General features: G+C 43.4%; 2 protein-coding genes across 5 annotated transcripts; one reads left to right on the forward strand and one right to left on the reverse strand.

The window, feature by feature from the left end:
* Nucleotides 1–1,513: 1,513 nt before the first annotated feature.
* Nucleotides 1,514–16,373, reverse strand: LOC100552086 (zinc finger protein 581). 4 transcript variants are annotated; one of them, XM_062958100.1, is made up of 4 exons: nucleotides 16,147–16,373; nucleotides 13,621–13,794; nucleotides 8,384–8,809; nucleotides 1,514–4,643 (listed from the first exon to the last, which is right to left on the reverse strand). In XM_062958100.1, the coding sequence occupies exon 4, from the start codon at nucleotides 4,595–4,597 to the stop codon at nucleotides 3,818–3,820; it is 780 nt and encodes a 259-aa protein (XP_062814170.1). In that variant the 5' UTR covers nucleotides 4,598–4,643; nucleotides 8,384–8,809; nucleotides 13,621–13,794; nucleotides 16,147–16,373; the 3' UTR covers nucleotides 1,514–3,817. The 4 variants fall into 4 exon arrangements, with proteins under 4 accessions (XP_062814170.1, XP_062814171.1, XP_008115373.1 ...); XM_062958101.1 differs by lacking the exon at nucleotides 13,621–13,794; XM_008117166.3 differs by lacking the exons at nucleotides 13,621–13,794; nucleotides 16,147–16,373 and adding an exon at nucleotides 9,200–9,841.
* On the forward strand, nucleotides 15,668–24,202 carry ccdc106 (coiled-coil domain containing 106). Its single transcript, XM_003225013.4, has 6 exons — nucleotides 15,668–15,758; nucleotides 17,939–18,044; nucleotides 19,081–19,194; nucleotides 19,967–20,143; nucleotides 20,554–20,733; nucleotides 21,424–24,202. The coding sequence occupies exons 2-6, from the start codon at nucleotides 17,975–17,977 to the stop codon at nucleotides 21,834–21,836; spliced, it is 954 nt and encodes a 317-aa protein (XP_003225061.1). The 5' UTR covers nucleotides 15,668–15,758; nucleotides 17,939–17,974; the 3' UTR covers nucleotides 21,837–24,202.
* Nucleotides 24,203–25,485: the final 1,283 nt, after the last annotated feature.

Raw genomic sequence — 25,485 nt, forward strand, 5'->3', positions numbered from 1 at the left:
TGGCAGTTTATTTGTATTGTATTAATTTTGCATTAGCTTTATCTGACACCTGCCCTTTCCCGAATGTAACAAACTGATATATATATCTCAGTATGTTACATTCAGGAAAGGGCAGGTGTCTGATAAAGCTGATGCAAAATTAATACGATACAAATAAACTTCCAATTTGCATGTTTGGACTATTGAGCCACCCACTTCTTGATATACATCTGGATTTTTAATTTTATTCTGGTGCATAAATGACTGTCTTTCTCCTTCAAGGAAAGCTTTTTGTAGGAAGTGTCACCCTTGTGTCCCTCCAGATGTTTCAGACCCCAACTCCCAGAAGTCCTAGCCAGCTTGTCCAAGAGCCAGGAATTCTGGGAGCCAAAGTCGAAAACACCCGGAGGGCCACAGGTTTGCCACCACTGGTGTAGATGAACTCAAGGAAATTCTGCAATCAAATCATGACCTCTACTACTGAGCTACAGTACTTCTTCTTCCCCTATTATCATATCAATAATCAAGGCAATGAATTGGCATTCAATATATTGTGCAAAGTTCTTGCAATGTGTTGTCAAAGGCTTTCATGGCCTGGGTTGCTGTGAGTTTTCCAGGCTGTATGGCAATGTTCCAGAAGCATTCTCTCCTGATGTTTTGCCCACATATATGACAGGCATCCTCATAGGGACCACCAAAAGCATTGCCCAAACATGAATCAAGGAACATGAAAGGCACAGCAAACTAACTCAACCAGGGAAGTCAGCCATAGCAGAGCACTTGCTGAACCAACCTGGACACAGCATATTATTTGAGAACACAGAAATGTTGGACCACTCTAACAACCACCATGTCAGACTACACAGAGAAGCCATTGAAATCCACAAGTATGTGGAAAATTTCAACAGAAATTATAAAGCCTCACTTATCTAGTTTCCAACAGACCTCACAACCTCTGAGGATGCCTGTCATAGATGTAGGCAAAACGGCAGGAGAGAATGCTTCTGGAAAATAGCCATACAGCCCGGGAAACTCACAGCAACCCAAAGTCCTTGCAGTTTTCCAAGTGTTCTGATCTGTCAGGGAGAAATCAATTTAACCCTTTGCTATTTTTCAGATAATTAGTCCCAGTTCTTCTCTGCTCCTCCCACATTCCTTTTTGTTTTCTGCTTACTTCAATTGCTGTGAACTGGGTTCAAAATACAAAAGTTTGCACTCAATTAAGACAGCAAGAGAGAAAGGAGGGGAGAGGATGGCGCCTTGCTCTTTCCAAACAGTCTCAGGCAAAAGCAAACTACTGCAGCCTCTCCTGACTTATGTGTTCTTCTTCAGTGAAACATTTTGCCATCTAGACAACACTTTGATGTTGCTTGATCTACTAGTTTTGACCATAATAATAGTAATAATAATAATAATAATAATACGTTATTAATCTACTGAGTGTTAGAAGGTATGCCTTTGTTGCATGTTTTTGTACCATTTCTCAATGCAAAGAACTCACATTGAATTAATGGATCGTCATCCAGCTACAAGATGGAAGTCATACAGCATCACTTTATTTGGGTAGTACACAAAGATGAACCAAATCACCATAGAACTGTTTTTATTAATTTAAAAAAGAAAAATGACAAAGAAGACTCACATAGATCAAAGATTCCACATGATACATGAAGTAGAGGAAACATGATCCAGGGATTTCCCTGGCGTCTTTGGAGGCACCATTTTATCTGGCACCTTGGAACACATGCCTGTATATCAGTTTCTCCTGCTTCTGGTCCATCCAACCCATCCTTTTAACTCTGTAAAGGAACAGGAGATCCTATGCTTGTTAAATATTGTAGGAAACCATAACAGTCTAATCTGATAATACCCCATGGACTGAAAGGCAGAGGGAAGGCAAAGTACTTTATTTTGCTTTGTGTAGAATTGGGGTTTAAATCCACAGACACATAGATGCTGACCCACAAAGACTTGGAAAGTTATCTGAATAGATTCCAGTTGGCTAATTTGAGGACAGAAGGAAACAAGGCCTGAAAGCAGAACACATGGGACATGGTACAGATCTGATTTGGAGGCTGGACTCGCATCAGAAGTAGCAGCAGCATCTTTCTGAAGGAATGTAAAATCACATTTTCCCCACTGGAAAAGTAAATTATTTTAAATTAAGACAGTTAAGGTCTAAAAGCAGAGACATATCCATTATCCATCCTTCAGTGCCCCCACTCTTCATATATATCCACATACAGCAGTGATTGCCAATCTTTTTTTTGACCAGGAACCACTTTGACCAGGGACCACGCTCCAACATTAGTACCAAAAAGGGTTACAAATCAGTTTTTGGTCAACTTTAGATTCCGTTTGGTTATTTGGGGTGCCTATTCATAAAATTGCACTGGAGAGACCACATGAGCTCTTGTTTCTGATACAGAACATATGCCATCCAGTAGTCGCCATCTACTCGCCCACAGAATATATATTTCATAATCTAAAATTGATGTGGTCTATCCAAGGCAATTTTCTGAATCAGCACCCCAAACAACCCCAGGAACAGGCCTAAAAATTAAGACAACAAGAAAAAAAATTGGTTGGTCAGTGTTATTATTTGTAGTAGTAACGGTGAGGCCATGGATCATATTTTAGTTATTGTGGACCACTAGTGGTCCATGAACCACAGGCTGGGAATCACTGACAAATAGGAATCAGCCTTAGTCAGCATAAACATTTGTGTGGAATGCCATGAATTACAGCCCACAAACCCTTTTCTGAAGGAGCATTCACCCCACCTTACTCCAACACTATGTCTTTCGGCCGATATTTCATTTAGCTCTTTCTAAACTTCATACTACCACTTTTGCCAAAAGGTGTGTCATGTGAGAATGGAATGGGCTCGACAAGAATGTAAGGACAGTCTGTTCCTGAGATGATGGGAGCCCAGGATGTAAAGCTAAAGATCCATCCTGTCTCAGGTCAGCATTTGGCACTTCCAAATAAGACAACTGGAATTTATAGAATCCAACTGGAAATTTTAGCGGAAATTCTATGCCAAAATAAGAAGCAACATCCTCACTGTCCCAATCTAGCAATCCTTCACACCCAAAGCAACTTGAACATTATCCACAGGGCAGTTTTCTAAAATAGGAATACTCTAGTTCTCAATTGAGTAGATGTCTCCATGCTATGTTTGTGGGTGGATATAAAATAAATGGAAGCTTCTAGATAGATTTCAAAGCCAAGTGTACCATTGATAAGAGTTATTATTAACAGGCAGTGGAGGAATATATCCATGCCATACATGCAGAGTCTAGGCAAGGCCTGCTGGATTTTCCCTACCACCCATTATAATCTGAGACAAGAAGATTTCCTCAGGGCACTAGTATGCTCTGCTCTCTATTGTAGAGAAGGGGGTTGACCAGGTAATGAATTCATGCTAAATGTATGTGGCCTTCAAGGGTAGTGCTAACAGGGGACAAAGCAGGAGGAAACAGATCTTCCTGATGGGTTAATGAGGAGCATAGGCAGGCAGGACAGACTAAGCATTTCTACAAAAGGGTGGTAAACCAGATTGTCATGACACTGGGCAGAAGGTATCTGTTTGAGGACTCAGGAAGTTGGCATTTGCATGCCAGATACTTTGTGGTATAGCTGGGTATGTGTTTCTCCATTCCACATTTTGTTTTTCACAGAAGCTGCCAGTCATTAGTCTGACAGATGTGGGAGTATCAATCCATCAGATGTGGGCAGAAATTTTCAGGCTAGGATTAGCTCAGCATGCACGGATGCTAGCAGGGCCTGGACAGCAGGTTCCTAAGGCCTGGGTAGGTCCTCACGCCAATTATTTCTAGCACAAGTCCCCCAAAAGGCCAGTCTCTATGCCTGGAGGGAGGAGCTGCAGGCGGTGCTTCCGGCGAATGTGCCTCTGGAGGGTGTTGCGTTCGCCAAAGCGCATGTGGCATGCCTCGCACTGGTAAGGCCGCTCGCCTGTGTGTACCCGCTGGTGATGCGAGAGCTCCCCCGAATCCCGGAAGCTGCGCTGGCAGATAGGGCACTGGTGGGGTTTCCGTCCCGAATGGGTATACTTGTGGCGCTCCAGGTGGGATGTGCGCTTGAAGGCTTTGCCACACGCCCGGCAAACATGGGGCTTGCTCTCCGAGTGGGTGATGCTGTGGCGCTGCAGGTACGACAGGTATTCGAATGTCCGTGAGCAGACAGGGCAGCTGTAGACCTTGCGCAGGGAGCCCACGCTCCCACTGTCATTGCTCCCTGCAGCCGCCACGCCCTCTTCCACCAGCACAGTGTAAGGAAGACCCTGACTGTCAATCAACAAGTAACGTCCCAGTCGGGAGGATTCGCCTTGTTCCACTGTCCCTCCAGAAATGTGGGCCCTCCTGCCTGTTCCTGGCAGCCCATTCAAACCCTGAATGAGAGCACTGCTAGCAGAAGGAACTGGTGGACGAGAGAGTTTAGGAGGCAATGTTTGGACATCCTCTCCCTCACTGGCTTTTTCCAACTTGATGGGCTTCTCCACATCACTAGGAGGATCTTGCAGGCAGGGGTGTCCCACAGATTCCGGTGATCTATGTGGATCTCCGACAGACTTGGAATGTCTCTGCAGCTCCATCAGTATCTTCTTACAGTTATTATTCCCTCAGGGTGGAACGCCGAGCCTACAATAAGAACCCAAAGTGCACTCATTGTTCAAAGAAAATAAACAATTCAGATAGGTATATTCAGGCAAACTATTAAAGCTTTAATTAAGTTGGGCTCCCAGCCAATTAAAGCGTTGTCGCTGATTAATCACCTTCTTTTTAATCATTCAGTTAATCAATGGAAATAAAAGTGGCATGTTGCCAACACCAACATAGCTGCCTTTTCAAGGTGTTGAAGGGAGACCTAATGTAACTTGCAATTAAAGGCAGGAAGGCTACTGCCTCTTAAGGGAAGGAAAATCATTGGAATGTTTTCTTACTCTCTATTGTAAAACACCAGTAGCAAAAAACCCTGACAATATAAACAGCTCAATCTTTGCTGTTGATTCTACCAATTATGAATGGCTCTACTGATAAATCAAAAGGCAGTGTGATCCTATGTTTACCTGGAAGGTAGACTTGCTTCATTTAACTGTGCTTTCAAATCAAATTTTTAAGCAATTATTCTTATTTTAAATTTTTTATTAGAAATAGCTTGATTTTTCTCTCTATTCATTTTATCTCAGTGAGATATATTAAGTTGTGAGAGAGTAACTGACCCAAAGGACCAGAACTTGGATCACCCAAATTTCAGTCCAACACTCTGGCCGAAATCCAAATGAAAGTGAGGGAGTGTTTATCTCATAAAATAAGGACAAAACTTGGCTGCAAAACTGCAGCTGCTTAATTTTACAACTGCAGCTAAACATTTAATCCCAGGGCTATTAAAGCTGCAATCCTAGTCACACCTGAGTAAGTACAAGTAAAGGTAAAGGTTTTCACGTGACATTAAGACTTTGAGGTTGGTGCTATTTCCATTTCTAAGCCGAAGAGCCGGCATTGTCCATAGACACCTCCAAAGTCATGTGGCCAGTATGACTGCATGGAGCACTGTTACCTTCCTGCTGGAGCGATACCTATTAGTCTACTCACATTTGCGTGTTTTCAAACTGCTAGGTTGGCAGAAGCTGGATCTAACAGTGGGAGCTCACCCCGCTTCCCAGATTTGTACTGCTGCACCACCGGGATATTAAGTAAGTATAGGCCATGCTGAAACAGTGGAACAGACCTCTGAACCAGCACCCATTGATTTGAACTACACTTTTCCTAAATATGGAGAATCTACATGTAGTGAATTCCAGATAAGAAGAAACTATATCAACCATTGTAATAGAATCAGTTTTGCTCCCCTTCCTTTTGCAGTGTAATTCAGCAGAGCTCTGAGAATGGTTTCGAAACTGCAGCAAATGCAGCACTCCGCTGCTAAACTGCTGAGTGGGGCGGTTAAACAAGTACATGTTACATGTTTGCTCAAATAACTGCAGTTATTACCAAGCAAAGTTATTAATATCTAAGTTCCTTAATAACATGGAACCTGATTTTCTGAGGGAATACAGTCAGCCCACCATTTTTGCTGGAGCAAGGGGACCTGAACCTTTTGAAAAATCTACAAATAAAAATCACTTTTTATGCGAGAGAGCATCTCTCTAGTTTGGTGGTTCTCAACCTGTGGGTCCCCAGATCTTTTGCCCTACAACTCCCAGAAATCCCTGCCAATTTACCAGCTGTTTCTGGGAGTTGAAGGCCAAAACATCTGGGAACTCACTTAGAGCAGGCAAGGCCAAACTTTGGCCCTCCACGTGTTTTGGACTGCAACTCCCGCAATTCCTAACAGCTTCAGGCCCTTCGGGGGAAAGAGAAGGGGCCTGAGGCTGTTAGGAATTGTGGGAGTTGAAGTCCAAAACATCAGGAGGGCTGAAGTTTGCCCATGCCTGACCTAGAGGTTTCTACAGAGAACGGATTACTCAAATCCACCAAAGTGAAATCCACAATTATGCAAGGCTGACCATACTTTCTCTGCCGTAAACCCGCCTCTGATGTACAGATGGCTTCCAATGCAAGAGCCTACTCTGTTGTAACACCTGCCATTGAAATCCAGCAAAGCATGCACCAGTTTTTAGGATGTTTTAAGTACTTATTAAATTTTTATTTGTTTAATCAGACATTTGCTGATTTTGAAATCTAGCTTAGATCTTCAGTTTTTTAGTATGAATTTTTATATTTTCCTTTTCATTGTTGTTCAAGAATGTCTGTGCAGTGTCCTGAGATTTTGTTAACAGAAAACAACACTTGGGTGTTTTAAATTTAAAATATAAATAAAATCAATGCAGGCATTATTTAGGACAGGGAATTTTAAAGTCTATGTATCCTAGCAATGCTAAGACTGCTGGCATAACTGCTGAAGACTTGCACAAAATATATGTTGCCTTAGATCCTGGTAATCTAATCATTAGTTCTCATCATTTGTGTGAATTATAGTCCAATTTGTAGAGTTGAGTCTGCAGCAGTACAGTATATAAAACAGAAACTACAACAATGACAGAGCGAAGACAGAGGAGCTGGAAGAACATTAGCTAGGAGGCCAGAGCAGGTTAATATTATGAGACTTCATCTGTAGAGAAGGGTTGAAGATCCTTAGATCTCCAGGTGTTTGGCTTGCAAATCCCACCAGCTCCAACCACATTGATCAATGGTTAAAAGTCAAAGGAACTATCGTCCAAAACATCTAGAGAGCCAAATGTTCCCATCTCCGGTCTAGAAAAAGGAGACACATGGTTCTAAAGTGTAACAGAATATCAAAAGAGTATGAAGGACTAAGAAAACTGGTGAAATGGCATGCTGCTACCAGCAACTTGTTTATATATAGCTCTGCCCATGAGCAAACAGCAAAAAGTTAATCTAAGGCCATTTCCAGGTAAAAGGGGAGGACTTCCTTTATATCCTTCCCACATCAACATTATGACAAACTATTTGAGTCCTAGCTGTGAGGCTGAGACTGCAATGCCTCCTCTGTCTTGTCCTCAATTTGCAGCTCTGTCCCTGATTTGTCCATCATCCTATTAAATGTCTTTGGGAGGTTTGCAAAGCTTGAGGGGAATTGTGTTCCTCCTATTGCTTCCCCCAGAGCTGATATGCCTTGCTGCTGAATATAGAATTTCAATTTTACTATGATAGTTAAAAGGAGGGGCTTGCATAGGCACAACTATGGATGGAAAAGCTTTGGATGAGTGGAAGTACGAAAGGGTAAGGAATGTTGTTATGATGAGCAAGTGCATCCAGGATCTCTACATATGGAATGCATCCATTGTCAGATAGGACATTTCCCTCATGAACTTACACATCTTTTCTATGGTAAGAGCTTTTTGGCAGGGGAATATGCTCCCTCCAAAGTCTCCTTCTCTGGAGGTTTTTAAGCAGAGGGTGGATGGGCATCTGTCGGGAGGGATTTGATTGTATTTTCTTGCATGGCATGTATAATCTGATATGATGCCACAAGAATGTGAATGTATATTACTGTTGCTTTAAACTGTTTATTTTATGATGTTTTATACTTAATATCGATGTATTTGGATTGTTGTTTACATGATTTTAATATGTTTTAGGCCGCTTTGGATCCCGTGAGGGAGAAAAGCAGGATATAAATAAAGATTATTATTATTATTATTATTATTATTATTATTATTATTATTATTATGCCTTTTAACCTTATAATTCCATGATTCTACATTCTTAGCTTCAGATATTTACACATAGCCTGAAGGACTGGCACCAAAGCTCTCCAGAAAGCTCCTGGAACATGCCCTTGTCACGTCCTCTCACAGTTCACATCATCCCTCACATGCAGAACTGGTCACATAACGCCTTGGCCTCAAACTTACCCTTCTTGGGCAATGTTCCAGTGTCTCAGCTCTCATTTCAGCACCAAAGGCGGGACCTTATCCAGAAAATGCCTTTTGTTATCATCTTGGAGTAAAGTCTGCAGGAACGTCCAGGTGGAGGTCTTCTTCAACTCAACTGGCAGCAGGTGCTAAGGATCCATGCAAAGCATTCAGCGGGACCAAGCCGGGTTGCATGTTGTGTACGAATGGCAAAACGTGGCCCAGGTCCAAAGTTACCAGAAAGGAGGAGGACGAGGATGAAGGGATTGAGCAACGCCACCTTAACATCCATGTATTGCAGGCATAGGATGATCTCAAAGCGTCAACAGGGAGAAGCTGCAAAGTTGCCCAAGGCACAACTAGCGGTGATGCTCGAGAGAAGTGGAATCCATCCATCAGGCGGAGCTGTCAATAGGCCAACGCATCCTGGAAAGGGTGTTTAAAAAAAAAGATCAGAAGTGATGATTTGCCTTCAGCTTTTGGGGGGGGGGATCTATCTCCAAATGTCAGATTGGAAGAAGCCAGTCCTGTTTTGTTTTGCAGCAATACACTTCCAAAGATGAGAGAGAGAAGGAACTCTCTAAGGGTACCATCTTCCACCTGGACCCCCCTCCCAAAAGACCCACAACAGGGATCTCAGCCAGGGTTCCTGCCCCACATTTCCCCCATCAGTTGCCCATGAGCAGCCACTAAAGTGTCCTTTAAAGAGAAATGGGAAAGCAGCAGGTAGAAGGGAAATGCATTAGCAGGGAGGGAGGGAGGCTGGAGGAAGAGCCCTGTGGAGGGAGGGAGGGGTCTCGGGAGGGGGGTTTCTACCTGGCTCTTCCAGCAAGGGAGGGGGGGGGGGTTGGGGGGGGGGAGGAGACAGAGGAGGAGTGGGTGTCACCGCGAAAAGAGTCCTGACGGAAACGCAGCAGCCTCTCCCACCGGCTCCGGGGAGAGAGGTTCCCGGGTAAACATTCCAGTCTGGAAGGGCGCCACGGCCTTCTCTCCCAGACACCGAGCCCGCCTTCCTCCCGCTTGTCGTCACCCCCTTCGGCCTTGAGCCTCGGCCTTCCGTTCTCCCCACTCGGCATCACCGAGGCATCTCCGTGGGGCCAGGAAGGGGGTCATGCCCAGGGGCCTCTGGAGCTGAGATTCCTCCTTTCACTTGGGGTGGGATCGCTCTAGAATGGAGCCCGCGCCCCAGCAAAGAGCTCCCCACCCCACCCTCATTTTTTTTTCGTGTCAGGAGCAACTTGAGTCACTTCTGGAGTGAGAGAATTGGCTGTCTGCAAGGACGTTTCCCAGGGGACGCCCGGATGTTTTGGCGGTTTTACCATCCTTGTGGGAGGCTTCTCTCATGTCCCTGCATGGAGCTGGAGCTGATAGAGGGAGCTCATCCGCTCTCTCCCCGGGTGGGATTCGAACCTGGCAGCCTTCAGGTCAGCAACCCAACCTTCAAGTCACGAGGCTTTAGTCCACTACGCCACCGGAGGCTCCATTTCTGGCCTATGATTATAGAAAAAGCACACATCCCACCCCAACAAAGAACTTAGCTCCCCCCCCCAACTCCACAAATCTGGGTTTTAGTCTTTGCTTGAAGGAAAAGCAGGCCCCCTCCCAGCAAAGAGGGTAGCCCTCCTTGCTTCCCCCAATTTCTGGACTCTTGTCTCTCTTTGCTTGTGACAAATGCAGTTTCCCCGTAAACAAAATATTCAGCCCATCTCTCCCCTCCCTGGCATTTCTGGACTCTTGACCACACTTAGTCCGGGCATGGGCAAACTTCGGCCGTCCAGGTGTTTTTGGACTTAATAATAATAATAATTTTATTTTTATACCCCACGCCATCTCCCCAAGGGGACTCGGGGCGGCTTACATGGGGCCAAGCCCAGACAAAACAGACAATATAAAACACAACAATAAAACAAATCAATCAACAATAAAGCAAGTCATAAACAAATAAGATCATATAAAACAAACATGCTTGATAAAATCCTGGGTTGGCTCCTAAAAAAAACTGGGCCATAAAAGTGCTAGTAGTATCAGATATAGTCGGGGAGACTTCAACTTTCACAATTCCTAACAGCTTATTCGGCCTGTATTGTCAAAGGCTTTCATGGCCAGAATCACTGGGTTGCTGTGAGTTTTCCAGGCTGTATGGACATGTTCCAGAAACATTCTTTCCTGACGTTTCATCCACATCTATGACAGGCATCCTCAGAGGTTGTGAGGTCTGTTGGAAACTAGGCAAGTGGGGTTTATGTATCTGTAGAAGGTCCAGAGTGGGAGAAAGAACTCTTGTCTGTTTGAGGCAAGCATGAATGTTGCAGTTGATCACTGATTAGCATTGAATAGCCTTGCAGCTTCAAAGCTTGGTGCTTACTGCATGGGAGAATCCTTTGTTGGGAAGTGATTAGCTGGCCCTGATTGTTTCTTGCCCGGAATTCCCCTATTTTTCAGTGTTGCTTTTTATTTACTGTCCTGATTTTAGAGATTTTTAATACTGGTAACCAGATTTTGTTCATGTTCATGGTTTCCTCTTTTCTGTTGAAATTATCCATATGCTTGTGGATTTCAATGGTTTCTCTGTGTGGTTTGATATGATGGTTATTAGAGTGGTCCAGCATTTCTATGTTCTCAAATAATATGCTGTGTCCAGGTTGGTTCATCAAGTGCTTGGCTATGGCTGACTTCTCTGGTTGAGTTAGTCTGCGGTGCCTTTCATGTTCATTGATTCGTGTTTGGGCAATGCTGCAGTTGGTGGTCCCTATGTCGAGTTGTCCACAGCTGCATGGTATTCGGTAGACTCCTGCAGAGGTGAGAGGATCCCTCTTTCTCTTTGCTGAACATAGCATTTAGGAATTGTGGAAGTTGAAGTCCAAAACACCTGGAGGGCTGAAGTTTGCCCATGCCTGACTTAGTCCCACTTCCCCTTCCCACTTCTTATTTCTGGGGAAAAAATGTCTGTGCTTCTAGGAAAAATCCCTCCCCCCCTTGCAAAGAAAGAGCTTAATCCTACTGCTCCTCCACTTGTGCTCCACGACTGTGGAATGACCTGCCGGATTAAAACAGAATTAAAAAGCCTATCTCTTCCGGCAGGCCTACCCAGTCCATTCTGAATCATGAGTTTGAATGTGCATTTTGTACCGCTCCATGTTGATTTTGTACCCTGTGTTTGGTGCATGTTTTTATAACTATGTGCTTTTATGTATTTTATTGTGTGTGTGTGTTTTTTTGTTCATAAGTTTTGATTCTGTTGTGCCCACTTGGAGAGTCAGGTAATAAATAAAATGTGTTATTATTATTAATTATTATTTCTTGACTGTTGTCTTTACTTGGAAGAAAAGCAATCTTCCCCCAAACAAAGTTTCCAGGCCACCCCCACACCACATTTCTGGACTCTTGTCTTTGCTTGGAAAGCATGTCTCTCCAAAAAAATCCCATTTCCCCCATCCTCCATTTCTAGACTTACAGCCCCCCCCCCCCCCCCACACACACACACACTCATGCTTTCTGGACTCTTGTCTTCGCTTATAGGAAAACATCTTTCCAAACAAGGAGTTCAGCCCCTTTTCCACCCTGATCCCAATTTCTGGACTATTTCTTTGTGCATTATCTGACATGGGAAAGTATGGGCAAAGTTGTCATCCCCAAGCTCCTTACCCTTTCACTCTTTTCTTTAATTGTTGGTCCCTCAAATGTTAGACCTGTTTCTGGATATTCCAAAAATGGCACCAGTTTTCCCCTATCAGCTCTAGTTTCTAAGATGGCATTTATCAGTTGCCATCTGCTCACTCATTGAAAACCATGATAACCATATAAAAGAAACTAGAGCTGATGGGGTCTATCCAATGCAATTTTCTGAATCAGAGTCCCAAATAATCCCAGGAACAGGCCTAAAAACCCATATATCCTGACTGTGAGACCCACTTACCTCATGCCTTGGTCAAGGTGCACTCTTCTTATCATCTGAGGATCATCTATTCCTTTCAGACCCATCTGGATGATCCAGATCCTGTTTTTGCCAAGACTAGAATCGCTAACTTTGAATGATCACATCCCATGTTGCCTCCCCTCTGCCCTCATAGGACAAAACTATTTTTCCCTTCATGTCCTAACGAAGAATACAGTAGATACAGTATGTGTGATATATTTAGGGTGAGGTCTATTACAGCATCGAACATTGTTTTCCCAACCCAATGGGATAATGACCGGGCACAGGTATCCTATTTTTAATCTTAATTGAGGGTTTTGGTGTTAAATTCATGTTTTTCATGCACATGTTCTGGCATCCTCTCCAACGCTTTTGCATTCTTCTCCAGTCCTTTGTATCACCACTTTAGGACAGGCTTCCTCCTTATTTATTTGGGAGATCTCTTTTTCAATTAAAGATGTCCAGCCTCCCCACCCAGCTGAGTTTTCACTCAGTTCTTCTTTTGGAAAGATGTTGAAAGAAGTACTGCTGAATCCTTAATGGCTGCCTTTTGAGGGGTTGAAGAATTGATTTATTGCATTTGTGTACATGCCTTCAAGTCACTGTTGATTTATGGCAACCCTGTGAATTTCAAAGTGTTTTCTTAGGCAAGGAATACTCAGAAGTGCATTATACCCACCCTCAAATGTCTGACTCTTGGCTATGGCAGTACATGTTTGTAAAGGTATGGAGCAGTAACAAAAATCAAGGTGTGAAATGAAAGACAGGCCATGTTTTGGGATAGCAGCTAATAACACCAGAGATGCATTAAAACAGGCCTAGGAAAACTTTGGCCCTCCAGGTGTTTTGGACTTCTACTCCCACAATTCCTTACAGCTGGTATCTAAGAAACTAGAATGGATGTGGTCTATCCAATGCAATTGTCTGAACCAGGGCCCCAAATAAACCAGGAACAGACCTAAAAACCGTGAAACTCCCTTCCACAAGAGACCAGGATCGCTCCATCCTGCTAGCTTTCCACAAGCTGGTCAAGACCTTGCTCTGCCAGCGAGCGTTTGTGGAAGAATAAGGGGCATGCTGCTGGGAGAGATGTGGGCGAGATTTGGGGAGGGGGGTAAAAGGCTATTTAAGTGTATTTATTATATTTTAATATGTTTTTTAACCTTAATAAACACTGTATTATTTCTTTTTTTAGTTTTTGTATTGTGCTTTTTAAACTATGACTAAAGTGTGGAATTGTTGGCTGCCTTGAGTCTCCATAGGGAGAAAGTCTGGGTATAAATAAAGTAAATAATATATATCCTCCACAATGGATTGTCACCTTGTCTTGATGAGGGGGCTTGCATCTTTCAATGAACTTGTAGGCGTAACCACTGAAGTCATGCACTCGGGGGTGGGGGGGTGCAGTAGTGGTTCCAGACCAAACACAATCCGAAGACCTCAACGGTGGATCAGGCGGAAGATAACATGGTACATGTTACAATGGCTGCGAAGGCTGCAACAGATTGAGAAGCCACCGTTAACAGGTGTTTTCCAAGAACTTGGAAGGCCATCATACTCGGATGAGGGATCGCCAAGTAAGTAATATATAATAATAATATAATAATAACAACAATAACAACACATTTTTTGGTTTGGCTGTGAAATACAACAAGTTGAAGAAACAATGTTCAAAGGAAAGCTCTCTGCACATAATCAAAAGCACGCTTATCTTGCTTACCTGGATCATAGTAGCATTGTCAAATGGATCAGAGCCTGAGACTTCTTTGATGTTTTAAAAGTACAGGCAGTCCCCAAGTTATGAACAAGATAGGTTCTGTAGGTTTGTTCTTAATCTGAATTCATATTTAAGTTCGACCAGTTACATTTTAAGTGTAGCTCCAGCCATGTAATCAAGTGTGTGTGGTGTACGTGCTTTGGATAGCTTAAGGAAGGTTTCATAGCCCCTTGGTGTTTGTTTTGCTCTCTGTGCTCCTATTCAAAAGATTTCACTGCACTTTTTGTTCTTTGTTAATTGGATTTTGAAAAATGTTGGCTTGTGTGGAAACAAGAATTGGTGATAAAGCTTCAGTGGAGACACTTTTTCCCCATGATAACTGTGAATCATTTGTAAGTCAGATGTTTGTAACTCAGGGACTGCCTGTACATGCATAGGGAGGGGGGGTGGCCAGGTACTAAATCATGAATGTTGTGTCCTTGAAAAGAAAATCCATTTGGATCAGTGAAGCGTCCCTGGGGTCCAGTGCTGGGGGGCACTATCACGAGTCACTCTGCCAAAGATGGCTCATCTACAGGTGCCAGCGGTCATTCCCTGTAGATGCGTGCTTCACCCGTTGGAAATAACAATATCCCAAGCCTTTCACTATTTATTTGTTAATGTATATATTTGCTATATTTGCTAACCTGTATTCTACATGTACTGTTTGTTGATTTGCCAGTTTGACTGTACCTCTTTGGTGTGGGAAGGTTTATAGACATGTGATTGTACTGAGCATGTTCAGACTCAGGACTCCATTTTGTGTCCAGTCTGTTTTACACCTCAGTGGAGGTGGATGCCTGTTTGAATCACACCTCAGTGGAGGTGGATGCATGCTGCTGTTTAGACTTCAGTAGAGACATATGAGTTATGGACTTCAGTGAGTACAACTATACCTAAAAACTATGGACTATTGATTAAGAATGATACCCTGTGTATTCAACACACAGAGAACTTCATCCTATCTATACCTGAACTTTAATAAGAAATGTGCTTGTATATTAATTTAATACAAGATGTTTGTAAGTAAACAAGATACGTTATTTTTTTTTTAAAGAAGACTTTGATTTTTTTTACATCTCTGAGTGCATATTTTAAACTAAGGGTTTTTCAGGGGAGCGTATATCTTTTGTGCAATTACAACTGCAACTACAATTTCAACTTCAAAGAAACAACCATCCTCTGCTAACCAGATCTATTTTAGTAGTGGCATGTCTTTGTCTTTGGCAGTTCAAAGACATGGTTCTTCAGTTTAACAGCGGAGTTGCCTGTGTGCCATTACATGAATGCTTATGAATATCACTTGTTCAAAGTGTTGACTTCTAACAAGGTCATACTTTTCTTGACTAGCGGTTTTCAAAAGGTGATAGAATATGACATCATTTTTTTCCTTTTCAGTAAGGTTATGCTTGCAATTTGTTTTCAAAGGGATATGTGCCCACCAGAGAGTGGGTGCAGTTATTTCCAATAGCCCTAGAAGCGATGGAACCTCCTGAAGGGGACCTGTCACTCCCGACCTGTCCCTCCCTCGGTGGGCCAGGTAGAGCCCCCCGCCCTTTGGGCCGGCCCCGCGCCTCCTCCTCCTCCTCCTCCTCCTCCTCCTCCTCCTCCTCCTCCTCTTTAGCCGCTCCTCCTTCCTCAGCCGCACTTGCCAGCCGCTGCCTGTCCGGATACTCCGGGGTGGATGCGCCCCAAAGAGCCAGGTATGGGCTGGGCCAGGAGGGGGTTGCCTTGCTCGCCCTTGGGGTTCCCTTCAGCCTGGGGAGGGGCTGTGGGTGGAGGCCCTGGGGTGGGCTCCCCAAAGGACCCTCTCCTTTGCGCCTCTCCATCCCCGCGTGTCCTGGGGCTCCGGGGAAATCCAGGCGCTTCCGAAGTCCTGGCGCGCACGACATTTGGGCAGGAAGGGAAGCAGGAAGGGGGGGGGGGCTTTCATTACAGGATGGGATCCGGGGCCATTTTGGAGGAGCGGGCACCCGTTTTGCAGCAGCGGGGACCGAGGGATCTGGTTTCCTTTGGCAAAGGCTCGACTCCAAATCCTCTCGCCCCCGCCGCTCCAAATTGGCCCGAGTTCCTGCTTCTAGGCGCCCTCACCTTCCCGGGATTCTTCCTTGGTGATGCCCACCGCCAGAGATGTCTTCCCCCGTGGGAGCAAAAGTCCGACGCTGACCTGGATCCACAAAGCATCCCCAAAGCGAGCGCGCACGGGGATCAAGTGGCCGGTTGCGCACCTGAGCCAGAGAGAGAAACCGCATCGTTTACGGACCCTGTCACACTGCACTGTGGTCAAGCGCGTTGAGTTCGTTTTAATCGCCATGGCAACATCCTGTGGACTCCTGGGGCTTGTCCTTTGCTGAGGTTCCAGAGACACAGATAACACTCTCTGCCTTGGAGATTCCAGATATTCTTCCCTAAGGGATGAACTCCAAGATTCCACAGGATGCTGCTATAGCAGTTAAAGTAGAACCGTGGGGTTAGAACAATGCAGTATCATCAGGCCTATAGCCAGAAAAAAAGGGGGGGGGGGTTAAGTGGGGTTTGTTAAGGGATACAGAAAACTGGGTGAGTTTTTGGAAGGATCAACACCAAGATTAAAGTAGATGTATGTGTAGCAAGGGTCCACGTGTAGGTGTGTTGCATGGGTTAATAGATGCAAGTGATTTCTCTTGCTGCAATAATAATAATAATAACAACAACAACAACAACAGCTGGCACGACAAACACATTGCATGGAAAGTTCCTTGACAAAATTGAAGGAAAAGCTGATAAGGAGAAGACCTGGCTATGGCTCCCGAATGGGACACTGAAGAAGGAGACAGAAGGCCTGATCCTTGCAGCCCAGAAGCAAGCCATCAGAACAAATGCAATTAAGGCCAAGATCGAAAAATCAGCTGATGACCCAAAATGCAGACTGTGCAAGGAAACCGACGAAACCATTGATCATATCCTCAGCTGCTGTAAGAAAATCACACAGACAGACTACAAACAGAGGCACAACTATGTGGCCCAAATGATTCATTGGAACTTATGCCTCAAGTACCACCTCCCAGTAGTAAAGAACTGGTGGGATCACAAACCTGCAAAAGTATTGGAAAATGAGCACGCAAAGATACTGTGGGACTTCCGAATCCAGACTGACTAAGTTCTGGAACACAACACACCAGACATCACAGTTATGGAAAAGAAAAAGGTTTGGATCATTGATGTTGCCATCCCAGGTGACAGTCGAATTGACGAAAAACAACAGGAAAAACTCAGCCGCTTTCAGGACTTCAAGATTGAACTTCAAAGACTCTGCCAGAAACCAGTGCAGGTGGTCCCGGTGGTGATCGTCACATTAGGTGCCGTGCCAAAAGATCTCAGCTGGCATTTGGAAACAATAGACATTGACAAAATTACGATCTGCCAACTGCAAAAGGCCACCCTGCTGGGATCTGTGCACATCATCCGAAAATACATCACACAGTCCTAGACACTTGGGAAGTGTTCGACTTGTGATTTTGTGAAACGAAATCCAGCATATCTATCTTGTTTGCTGTGTCATAATAACTTTATTTTGTACCCTGCCTCCATCTCCGCGAAGGGACTCAGGGCGGCTGACATGGGGCCAAGCCCAGATAATTACAACAGACTGAAATAAAATACATACATAATACACATCATCAGCAGGTAAAATACGTCAAGATAAAAACACATTTATACACAGGAAGGCCATTATGCAGTTTCTAACTTTACAATGAATGACTGCTGTGATCGATTGCACCCTGCACTTTGGTTCTTTCTTTTGAAGTTCACGTTTTAAGGAAATCTAAACCCTATTTCAAATAGAAGAACAGGTGGTTCTACAGTTCGCCATGTTTTAGCCATTTACATTCCTTTTCTGTAGGTTGATAGTCTCCATCCTGCCTGGGGAGGTAGGACGATGAGTGAAAGTAACCATTACCAACGGGCAAATGCAAGTAGGAGACGTCGTGGAGGTGCAGCAAAGCAAGGTAAGCGTATGTCAGTTAGAAGCTGCCATGTTGGCTAAAAGATACTAGGAGTTGCAGTGCAAAAAACCAGGGTGAAGAAAGCTATTTTTCTTCATGCCAACATATCAGATATGCAAGTGAACATGAACTACATGTAATGTGTGCATGTTTTCCTTCCATAGTAGTTTCTTTAGCCATTTTTTATGGTTAGAGGTCCCAACAGTGTTCTGTAATGAAAGGAGGTGCAACTAGTACTTTCCAGATACTCAGAATTATATCTCCCATAAGACACAAGCAGGACAATCATTGCCTTGGGGTAATAAGCTCATACTCCAAAACATCTGGGGGGACACAAGCTTTAATTCTTCCTGTAACAGTATGATTTATTTATTTATTTATTTACAGTATTTATATTCCGCCCTTCTCACCCCGAAGGGGACTCAGGGCGGATTACAATGAACACATATATGGCAAACATTCAATGCCAATAGACAAACAACATTCAGTTTTAGACAGACACAGAGGCATTTTTTTTAACATCTTTCCAGCTTCACGATTTCCGGCCACAGGGAGAGTTGTTGCTTCACCGTCCATTGGTGGCTGTTCTTCCTCTTCTTTTCCTCGTGAGCAGTTTTATGGTGTTGTAGATTAGTTAAATTAGCCTCCCACATAAAGCGTCCCTAAATTTTCCTTAATTGACAGATGCAACTGTCTTTCGGGGCTGCTAGGTCAACAGCAAGCCGGGGCTATTTTTTTTTTAATGGTCGGAGGCTTAACCTGACCCGGGCTTCGAACTCATGACCTCTCGGTCAGTAGTGATTTATAGCAGCTGGTTACTAGCCAGCTGCGCCACAGCCCGGCCCCCTGATGATGGTAAGCAGGACTGTTTGCCACCATCTCCCCAAACTATGTTCAAAAGCAGAGCTGCTTTACTTCAGCTATTTGCTAAACTCCAGCACTATTTTTCCTTCCTGTAGGATTTCATGCACAAAGAAAGCTATTAGGCTCCTGTATTTCTTCTCTTTATCACCCATTCCCTTGGTTTATGTGTTTACAGTGAAAGAAAATAATGAAGCTTACAAACTTTTGGATGAACCGCTCCAGATGGAGTCTCAGACACAAACTCAGCAACAATTGTATTATGGCTTGAGCCCACCACAGAATTTTGATGGTGAGAAAAAAAACACATTTTCCAACCCTCCATGTGTAGTATTTGTGCATCCTTTAAATACATATTGGATTACTTTTGGCCTTCTGCATAGGATGAACTACAACTCTCGGAATTCCTGACCATTGGCCATAATGGCTGAGGTTTCTCGGAACTGATATGCAAAGCCATCGCAAGGGCTAAAGCTTCCCCACCCTTCGATGCAATCTCTTGTGTCTGATCATGAGGTCAATAAGGATAAAAAAGGAGCTGCGGTGGCGCAATGGGTTAAACCCTTGTGCCGGCTGGACTGCTGACCTTGAAGGTTAGGTTGCTGACCCAAAGGTTGCCAGTTTGAATCAGTGGGACAGGGTGAGCTCCCGTCTGTCAGCTCTAGCTTGCGAGGACATAAGAGAAGCCTCCTAACAGGATGGTAACACATCTGGGCATCCCCTGGGCAACGTCTCTGAGGATGGCCAATTCTCTCACACCTGAAGTGATTTGCAGTGTTCTTAATTTGCTTCTGACATGATTAAAAAATGGAATCGATACTCTCCTACTGAAGTGAAGGATCTGTGTAGGAGACCTGCAGAGTTATAATATAATACTAAGGAAATAAAAATCAGGAAAGAGATACAACTTTGGTATGTGGATGACTTTGTTGAGAAGATTTGGGAGCCAGGGCAGCAAGCAGGAATTGATGGTGTTTTGTGGAAAACAGGAGAAGTAAGCGATGCTGAGGAATCAAATGTCATTATGATACAACTTGTGTCTCTCGTTCTACTGAACATTGCAGAGGCTGCAGAGATGCCAGCTCCCTCATTGACTCTTGTGACCAGTATGAGGACCCAGCTGCATATGGCCCTTGAGAGGAACTCCTGGCTGCAAAAGCGAATCAAAGACCTTGAAGAAGAGCGAGACTTCCTGCGCTGCCAGTTAGACAAGTTCATCTCCTCGGCTCGTCTGGATGCAGGTACAACAAAAGTGCTTTGGCAGCTAGGTGGCTTTTTGGATTGCATTAGATAAAGGCTCTTTTGGAAGGAAGAACAATCTAGGCGAGAGGAATGGGAACCAAGATATCCCGATTTTCATCTAACAAGAGTAATGGTCACAATTTGAGAGATGGTTGCGCCTAAATGCTACAAGTGACTGCTTTGTCCTCCAAAGAATGACATTGACTCCCATAACCACTGATTGGTGGAAGCTGGAATCTATCTACTTTTGGGAGGCCATAGGTTGCCTACCCATTTGAGTAAAGGGCTAGGTCTCCCTCAATATCAGTCAAGGATATTGTGCATGCTAGTCTAGAAAACAATGCCAAGTAGAACGCAGTGTCTCTCTCCATACCATGCCCTTTGCCCCTTCTCCTCCCTCTCTTCTTAGATGACCACTTTCGCAGCAAACAGGCCCTCCGGCGGAATGGGGATGCGACGGACGATGACAGTATGGGCTCCTGGCTGACTGCCAGCCCTGAAGAAGGGGGCTCCACAGAACACAAAAAGCAGAAAGGTGGGACTAACAGAAGACGCTTTGTGAAACCCAAAATGCGTGAGAGGCAGAGAGGTGAGTAGAGTAAAAAAATGTCCCGCAACCCTGCTTCTCATCTCCCAATTTTTCTTCCCTCACAAACGTATTAAATATTGTCAGAGTCTCAAAAAACTACTCTTGGGGATTTTAGTTCCTAGAAATCCCTGGAGAATTTGTGACATTGCAAGCAAGCATTTTTTTTCCAAGCCCAAAAGTAGTTTCCAAGAATCTGGATAAATGGTTACAATAACATTTTTTAAACATTATTTTTCTTTCTTGACCCATCCCCACTGCCTTTCTCTCTGCTAATCTGTTTCCATTCTTTATTTCATATTTCTGTCTGCTCTTCATTATGTATATCTCTTACCATTTCTTCTCCACTTCTTGCTACAAAATTTCACCATTTATTTCCCTGTGTCCTTTTCATATCCACCAATATTTTCAATTTCTACATTACTGGATGATGCTGATTTTGTTGTTCTCATTACTTTCCATTCTTTGTTTGGTTACTGGGGCATTCTCAACACTTCCATGCTACTGATTATATATAATTATCTGCTTTCCCAACATGACGTAATGTGGTCACTTTCTTTTCCTGGTGGTCTGTCTCATTTCTTATGGTTTTTCCAACTCATCTTGGCTTTTAAATCCTGGTCCATGAACCATCACTCTTCTACCTTTCTCTATTTTGCCCCGTACTTTTCATCTGAACCTGAACTTGTGCAGTCAAAGATGTGGATGGGGTGTTATGCCGCTACAAGAAGATCCTGTACACTTTCCAAAAGCTGCAAAGCATGAGCCGGGCCTTTGAGCACCACCGAGTGGACCGGAACACTGTGGCCTTGACCACTCCCATTGCTGAGCTCCTCATTGTGGCCCCTGAAAAGCTGGCTGAGGTGGGAGAATTTGACTCCTCCAAAGAGCGGCTGCTGGAGTATTCCCGCCGATGTTTCATGGCACTGGACGATGAGACACTCAAGAAGGTCCAGGCCCTCAAGAAGAGCAAGCTCCTCCTGCCCATCACCTACCGCTTCAAGCGGAAAACAGACTCCCCCATCCCTGCTGCTGGCAACCCTCTTCCACCACCCGCTACTCCACCCAAGCCACTTCTGCCCATTGCTGATTGCTGTAAACGATGACTTCCCGCCTTTGGCTGCTGGGGCTCACTTTGTAAGCTGTTATACCTCCATCCCTGCCCAATCTTTTCCAAGCACCTCTTGTGCCCTCTCTCGCCATCTCTTTGGTCCTTGCCAAACATTCCCCACAGCTTCAAAGGCTGGATAAAGACAGCTTTGTAGGCTTGGCTAACTTGCTCATGAGGTGAGGGAATGATCAGTGTTAACTTCTTAAGGTGTATCGCTTAATCTGACTGGATGCTCCCACTGGACCATAAGGAACACATTTCATTCTTTACTTCCACCTGAGAACTGACAAAAATGGTTATTCAGAGGACAGGTGAAGTAAGTCAGTGGGACAGAATTTGCTGTATCCAAAGGTAGATGCTTGGGAGTTGCTAAAGCGGTAGAGTGACACTGTTCAGATTGCCAAATTGTTAATAGGAAGTACACAGCTTGGGAAAGTTGTTTTGGACTCCCATATTCTCCCAGCCAGTATGTGTTGGCTCAGAGATTTCAGGAATTACATTAAAAATATTTTGTGAAGCTCTGGAAATGTGAGCCCTGCCTCTAAATCGGTTTCTAGCCCACAAACGTGCATGGGATCATGTTCTCGTGCACACAGAAGTCTTTTGTTGCACATCAATTGTCTGAAAAGATAAATAGTTACAAGTTGATAAATACATTTCCTTACCTCATTTTTCCCATGTCGTAGCTTATTTACAAAGAGCCACAAAATTAAGTGAGGATGCTTAGATGCCAATTCCACGCTTATTCAATAGAGTGGATAAGGATGTGTGTGTGTTCCATCTGGGCCAGATCTTTCCCCCATTTTGGATTCTTTAACCCAAAGAAGCAAATGGATGGAGAGGAATGGCTCCAGGGTCTTTGCAGCCAATAACTTTCACTGGGTCCTTTCTTCTTTCCTTGCTTTGGGATTCATAGGTTCATGCAACAGGCTTGCTTTCCCAGTTCTGACACAGTTCTGGAAGCAATAGCGTTGGGGTTTTCAGCCGAAAGCTGGATTGCTTCCTCCAAGGGGCTCTTCTGCTTCTGCACCTTGTTGAAAATGTCTGCAAAAGCAAAAGAAAACCCCAAATTGCAGCCCCTTATTGAGCTAAGGATCCTGAACTGGGTCCTATTATATTATAGTATAATTATATTTATTATATTATATGTAGTTGTCCAGTTATGTTATTTAATTTTATTTATCGGTTACTTTGTTATAGTTATGAATTGATTTTTGGGATTAGGCAGGGTTGTTTATTTTGTCTTTGTTTAATGTATTATGGCATTGAATGTTTGCCATTTTTTGTTGGAAGCCACCTTGAGTCCCTTCGGAGAGATAGGGCAGAATATAAAGTTTTATTATTATGTGTCTAGTCCTGCTGCTTAAATTGGCCTCAACCTACAGACAACAAAGGTCTCCTTACAAAGCGATTTTTGATGGAGGATTCAGACACTTCATGTGCCAAGCCATTATTCGATTGCCCTCTCCAGTCTGCTGAGTGATTAGACTAGACCTGAGAAGGCATATATGGTGGGGTACCATTGCTTACCCGCACTTTATAAGAATTCTCTCCCTGCTGCTTTTCACTCAAATTTTCCTCAGACTGGAAGGATCAACTGCACTGTTCAGAGGTCTCTAGATACTTTCCTTCAGCCTCCCAAAATATTCCCATGTTCTGTACATATCTCATATTTTTTACCTCATGGTTGTGCCAGGCTTTTTCTTCTATTTCTGTTTACCTATTACTGGCACTCAAACCAATATGTTTTTGCTTATTGTTTATTTGTTTTGGTTGGGGGGATGATGTTGTACTCTTGTATTGTGTAATTTGTTTTTTAACAATTTGTTCCATCCATGGGAGAAAAGTGGGATAATAAATAAATAAATAAATAACTTGTTTTTCTGCCAATTTTTGGTAATTTTCATTCTTTTTTGCTCCTTTTATGTGAGCACTGTGCGTGCGCAGACACGGTGCAGGCTTTGTCAACTGAGGCTTTTCAGGTGCTTTGGACTATTGATCCTTTCACTAGCATGGTGAATGGTTGGCCATGATGGGGATTGTAGTCCAAAGTATCTGGAGGATGTCATCTAAGAAGGATGTTCAGCACATTTATGGCTTCAGGATACCACTGTGGATGTGTATGACAAAGAATGAATATAAGGATGTCAACAGTTTACCTCTGGTTTTTGGGAATGCGCTCATTTATTCAGTGTAATTAATGGGTTGTTTCCACTGTGCCTGTAATTTTTAACCCTGCCCCATTTTCCTCTTGTGTTTAAAATATTTTAAAAATAAAAAGTTTAAAATTATATCTACTAAGATTTAAGTTAAACTGTGTTTTGAATAAAACTGAACATCTGTGATCTATCTATTTATGTATACATTGGTATCTATCTATATCTATACTGCCTCTTTGGGAATGAACAAGGAGACTGGATATGGGAGACATTCAAATTCTCAGCCAATCATGTATTTTCTAGAGGTCTTTGGATTAAATTATCAAATTATGAAATAAAAACAATCACCTGGCTTCACAGTTGAATGATGAAGGTAAATTATAATATTCTGAAAGGAATATCCTAGCTGTAAAAAACAAGAGGGGACATGGGCTAGGTGCATTTCTGTGACTTCACTGAATGGCTCATGTTTGGAAGTAACTGGCAATCCATACCTTTCAAGAACGCAAAGGGTCTATTGGGCTACAACTCCTAACAGCCTCAGACAACACTGCCAACAATAAAGGATGAACAGAGTCTGCTATCAACACTTGAAGGGTTACACCTTTCCTCCACCCTACGACGAAAGATACATCAGGCATCCTTGCAGAAACATAGCCAAGTTAATCAGGATCCTCATGCAAAGGGATCCTTGTGGCACTTTTGAGACTTAAGACCCCATACACATTTTTACAGTATATTATGCAGTTTCAGAATGAAGTTTAACAACACTAAAGTGTGTTATATGGCAGTGTGTGGACTCATATAATCCTGTTCAACGCAGCTAAACTGCATTCTGAAACTGTTGGAGATAGCAACCTTCTCAAGCCTCCTCTATTCAATGTTTTGTCTGTTTTCTAATGTCAGTTTATTTCCTGAAGTGTATGTCTTAACTGGTTTGCAGTTTCCTTAGCTCTTTGTACTTAAAGTAGTGGGAGGGGCTTCAGACAATGTGACTGGTTCAGTGACTGTTCAGTTTTATGTTCAGTGACTGTTCAGTTTTATGTTCAGTTTTAAAAGGATGACAGTTAGAAGTCAGTTGAGGCTTGAGTACAGAGGTCTGTTAGAGTGCAGAAGCCAATGTAGGAAGCTAGAAGTCAGTCGAGGCTTGTGTTTCTTTGGAAGTAGATTATTATTAAAGAGAGCTGTACAAAGCAATATAGTTTTGAAGAGACTCTTAAAGATTATAAATTAAAGATACAAACTGAAATGTTTTAATGTTTAACTTGACAAGAAATGTACCTGTATCTTTAAATACATGAAGTTATGAATAAACAAACATGTTATTTTAAAAGAAGTATACTTGAATCTTTGTCTGCTGACAGCATCAAATAGAAACAAAATACCTATGTGCCTAGAGATTGTCCATTATCCAATAAACTAAAAGAACACCTCTGAAACTCTGCTACCCAATAGGTTATGACCCTAACAAGTCATAATCCCCAT

The sequence above is a fragment of the Anolis carolinensis genome, chromosome 6, assembly GCF_035594765.1.
Source record: "Anolis carolinensis isolate JA03-04 chromosome 6, rAnoCar3.1.pri, whole genome shotgun sequence".
Classification (NCBI taxonomy): Eukaryota; Metazoa; Chordata; class Lepidosauria; order Squamata; family Dactyloidae; genus Anolis; species Anolis carolinensis.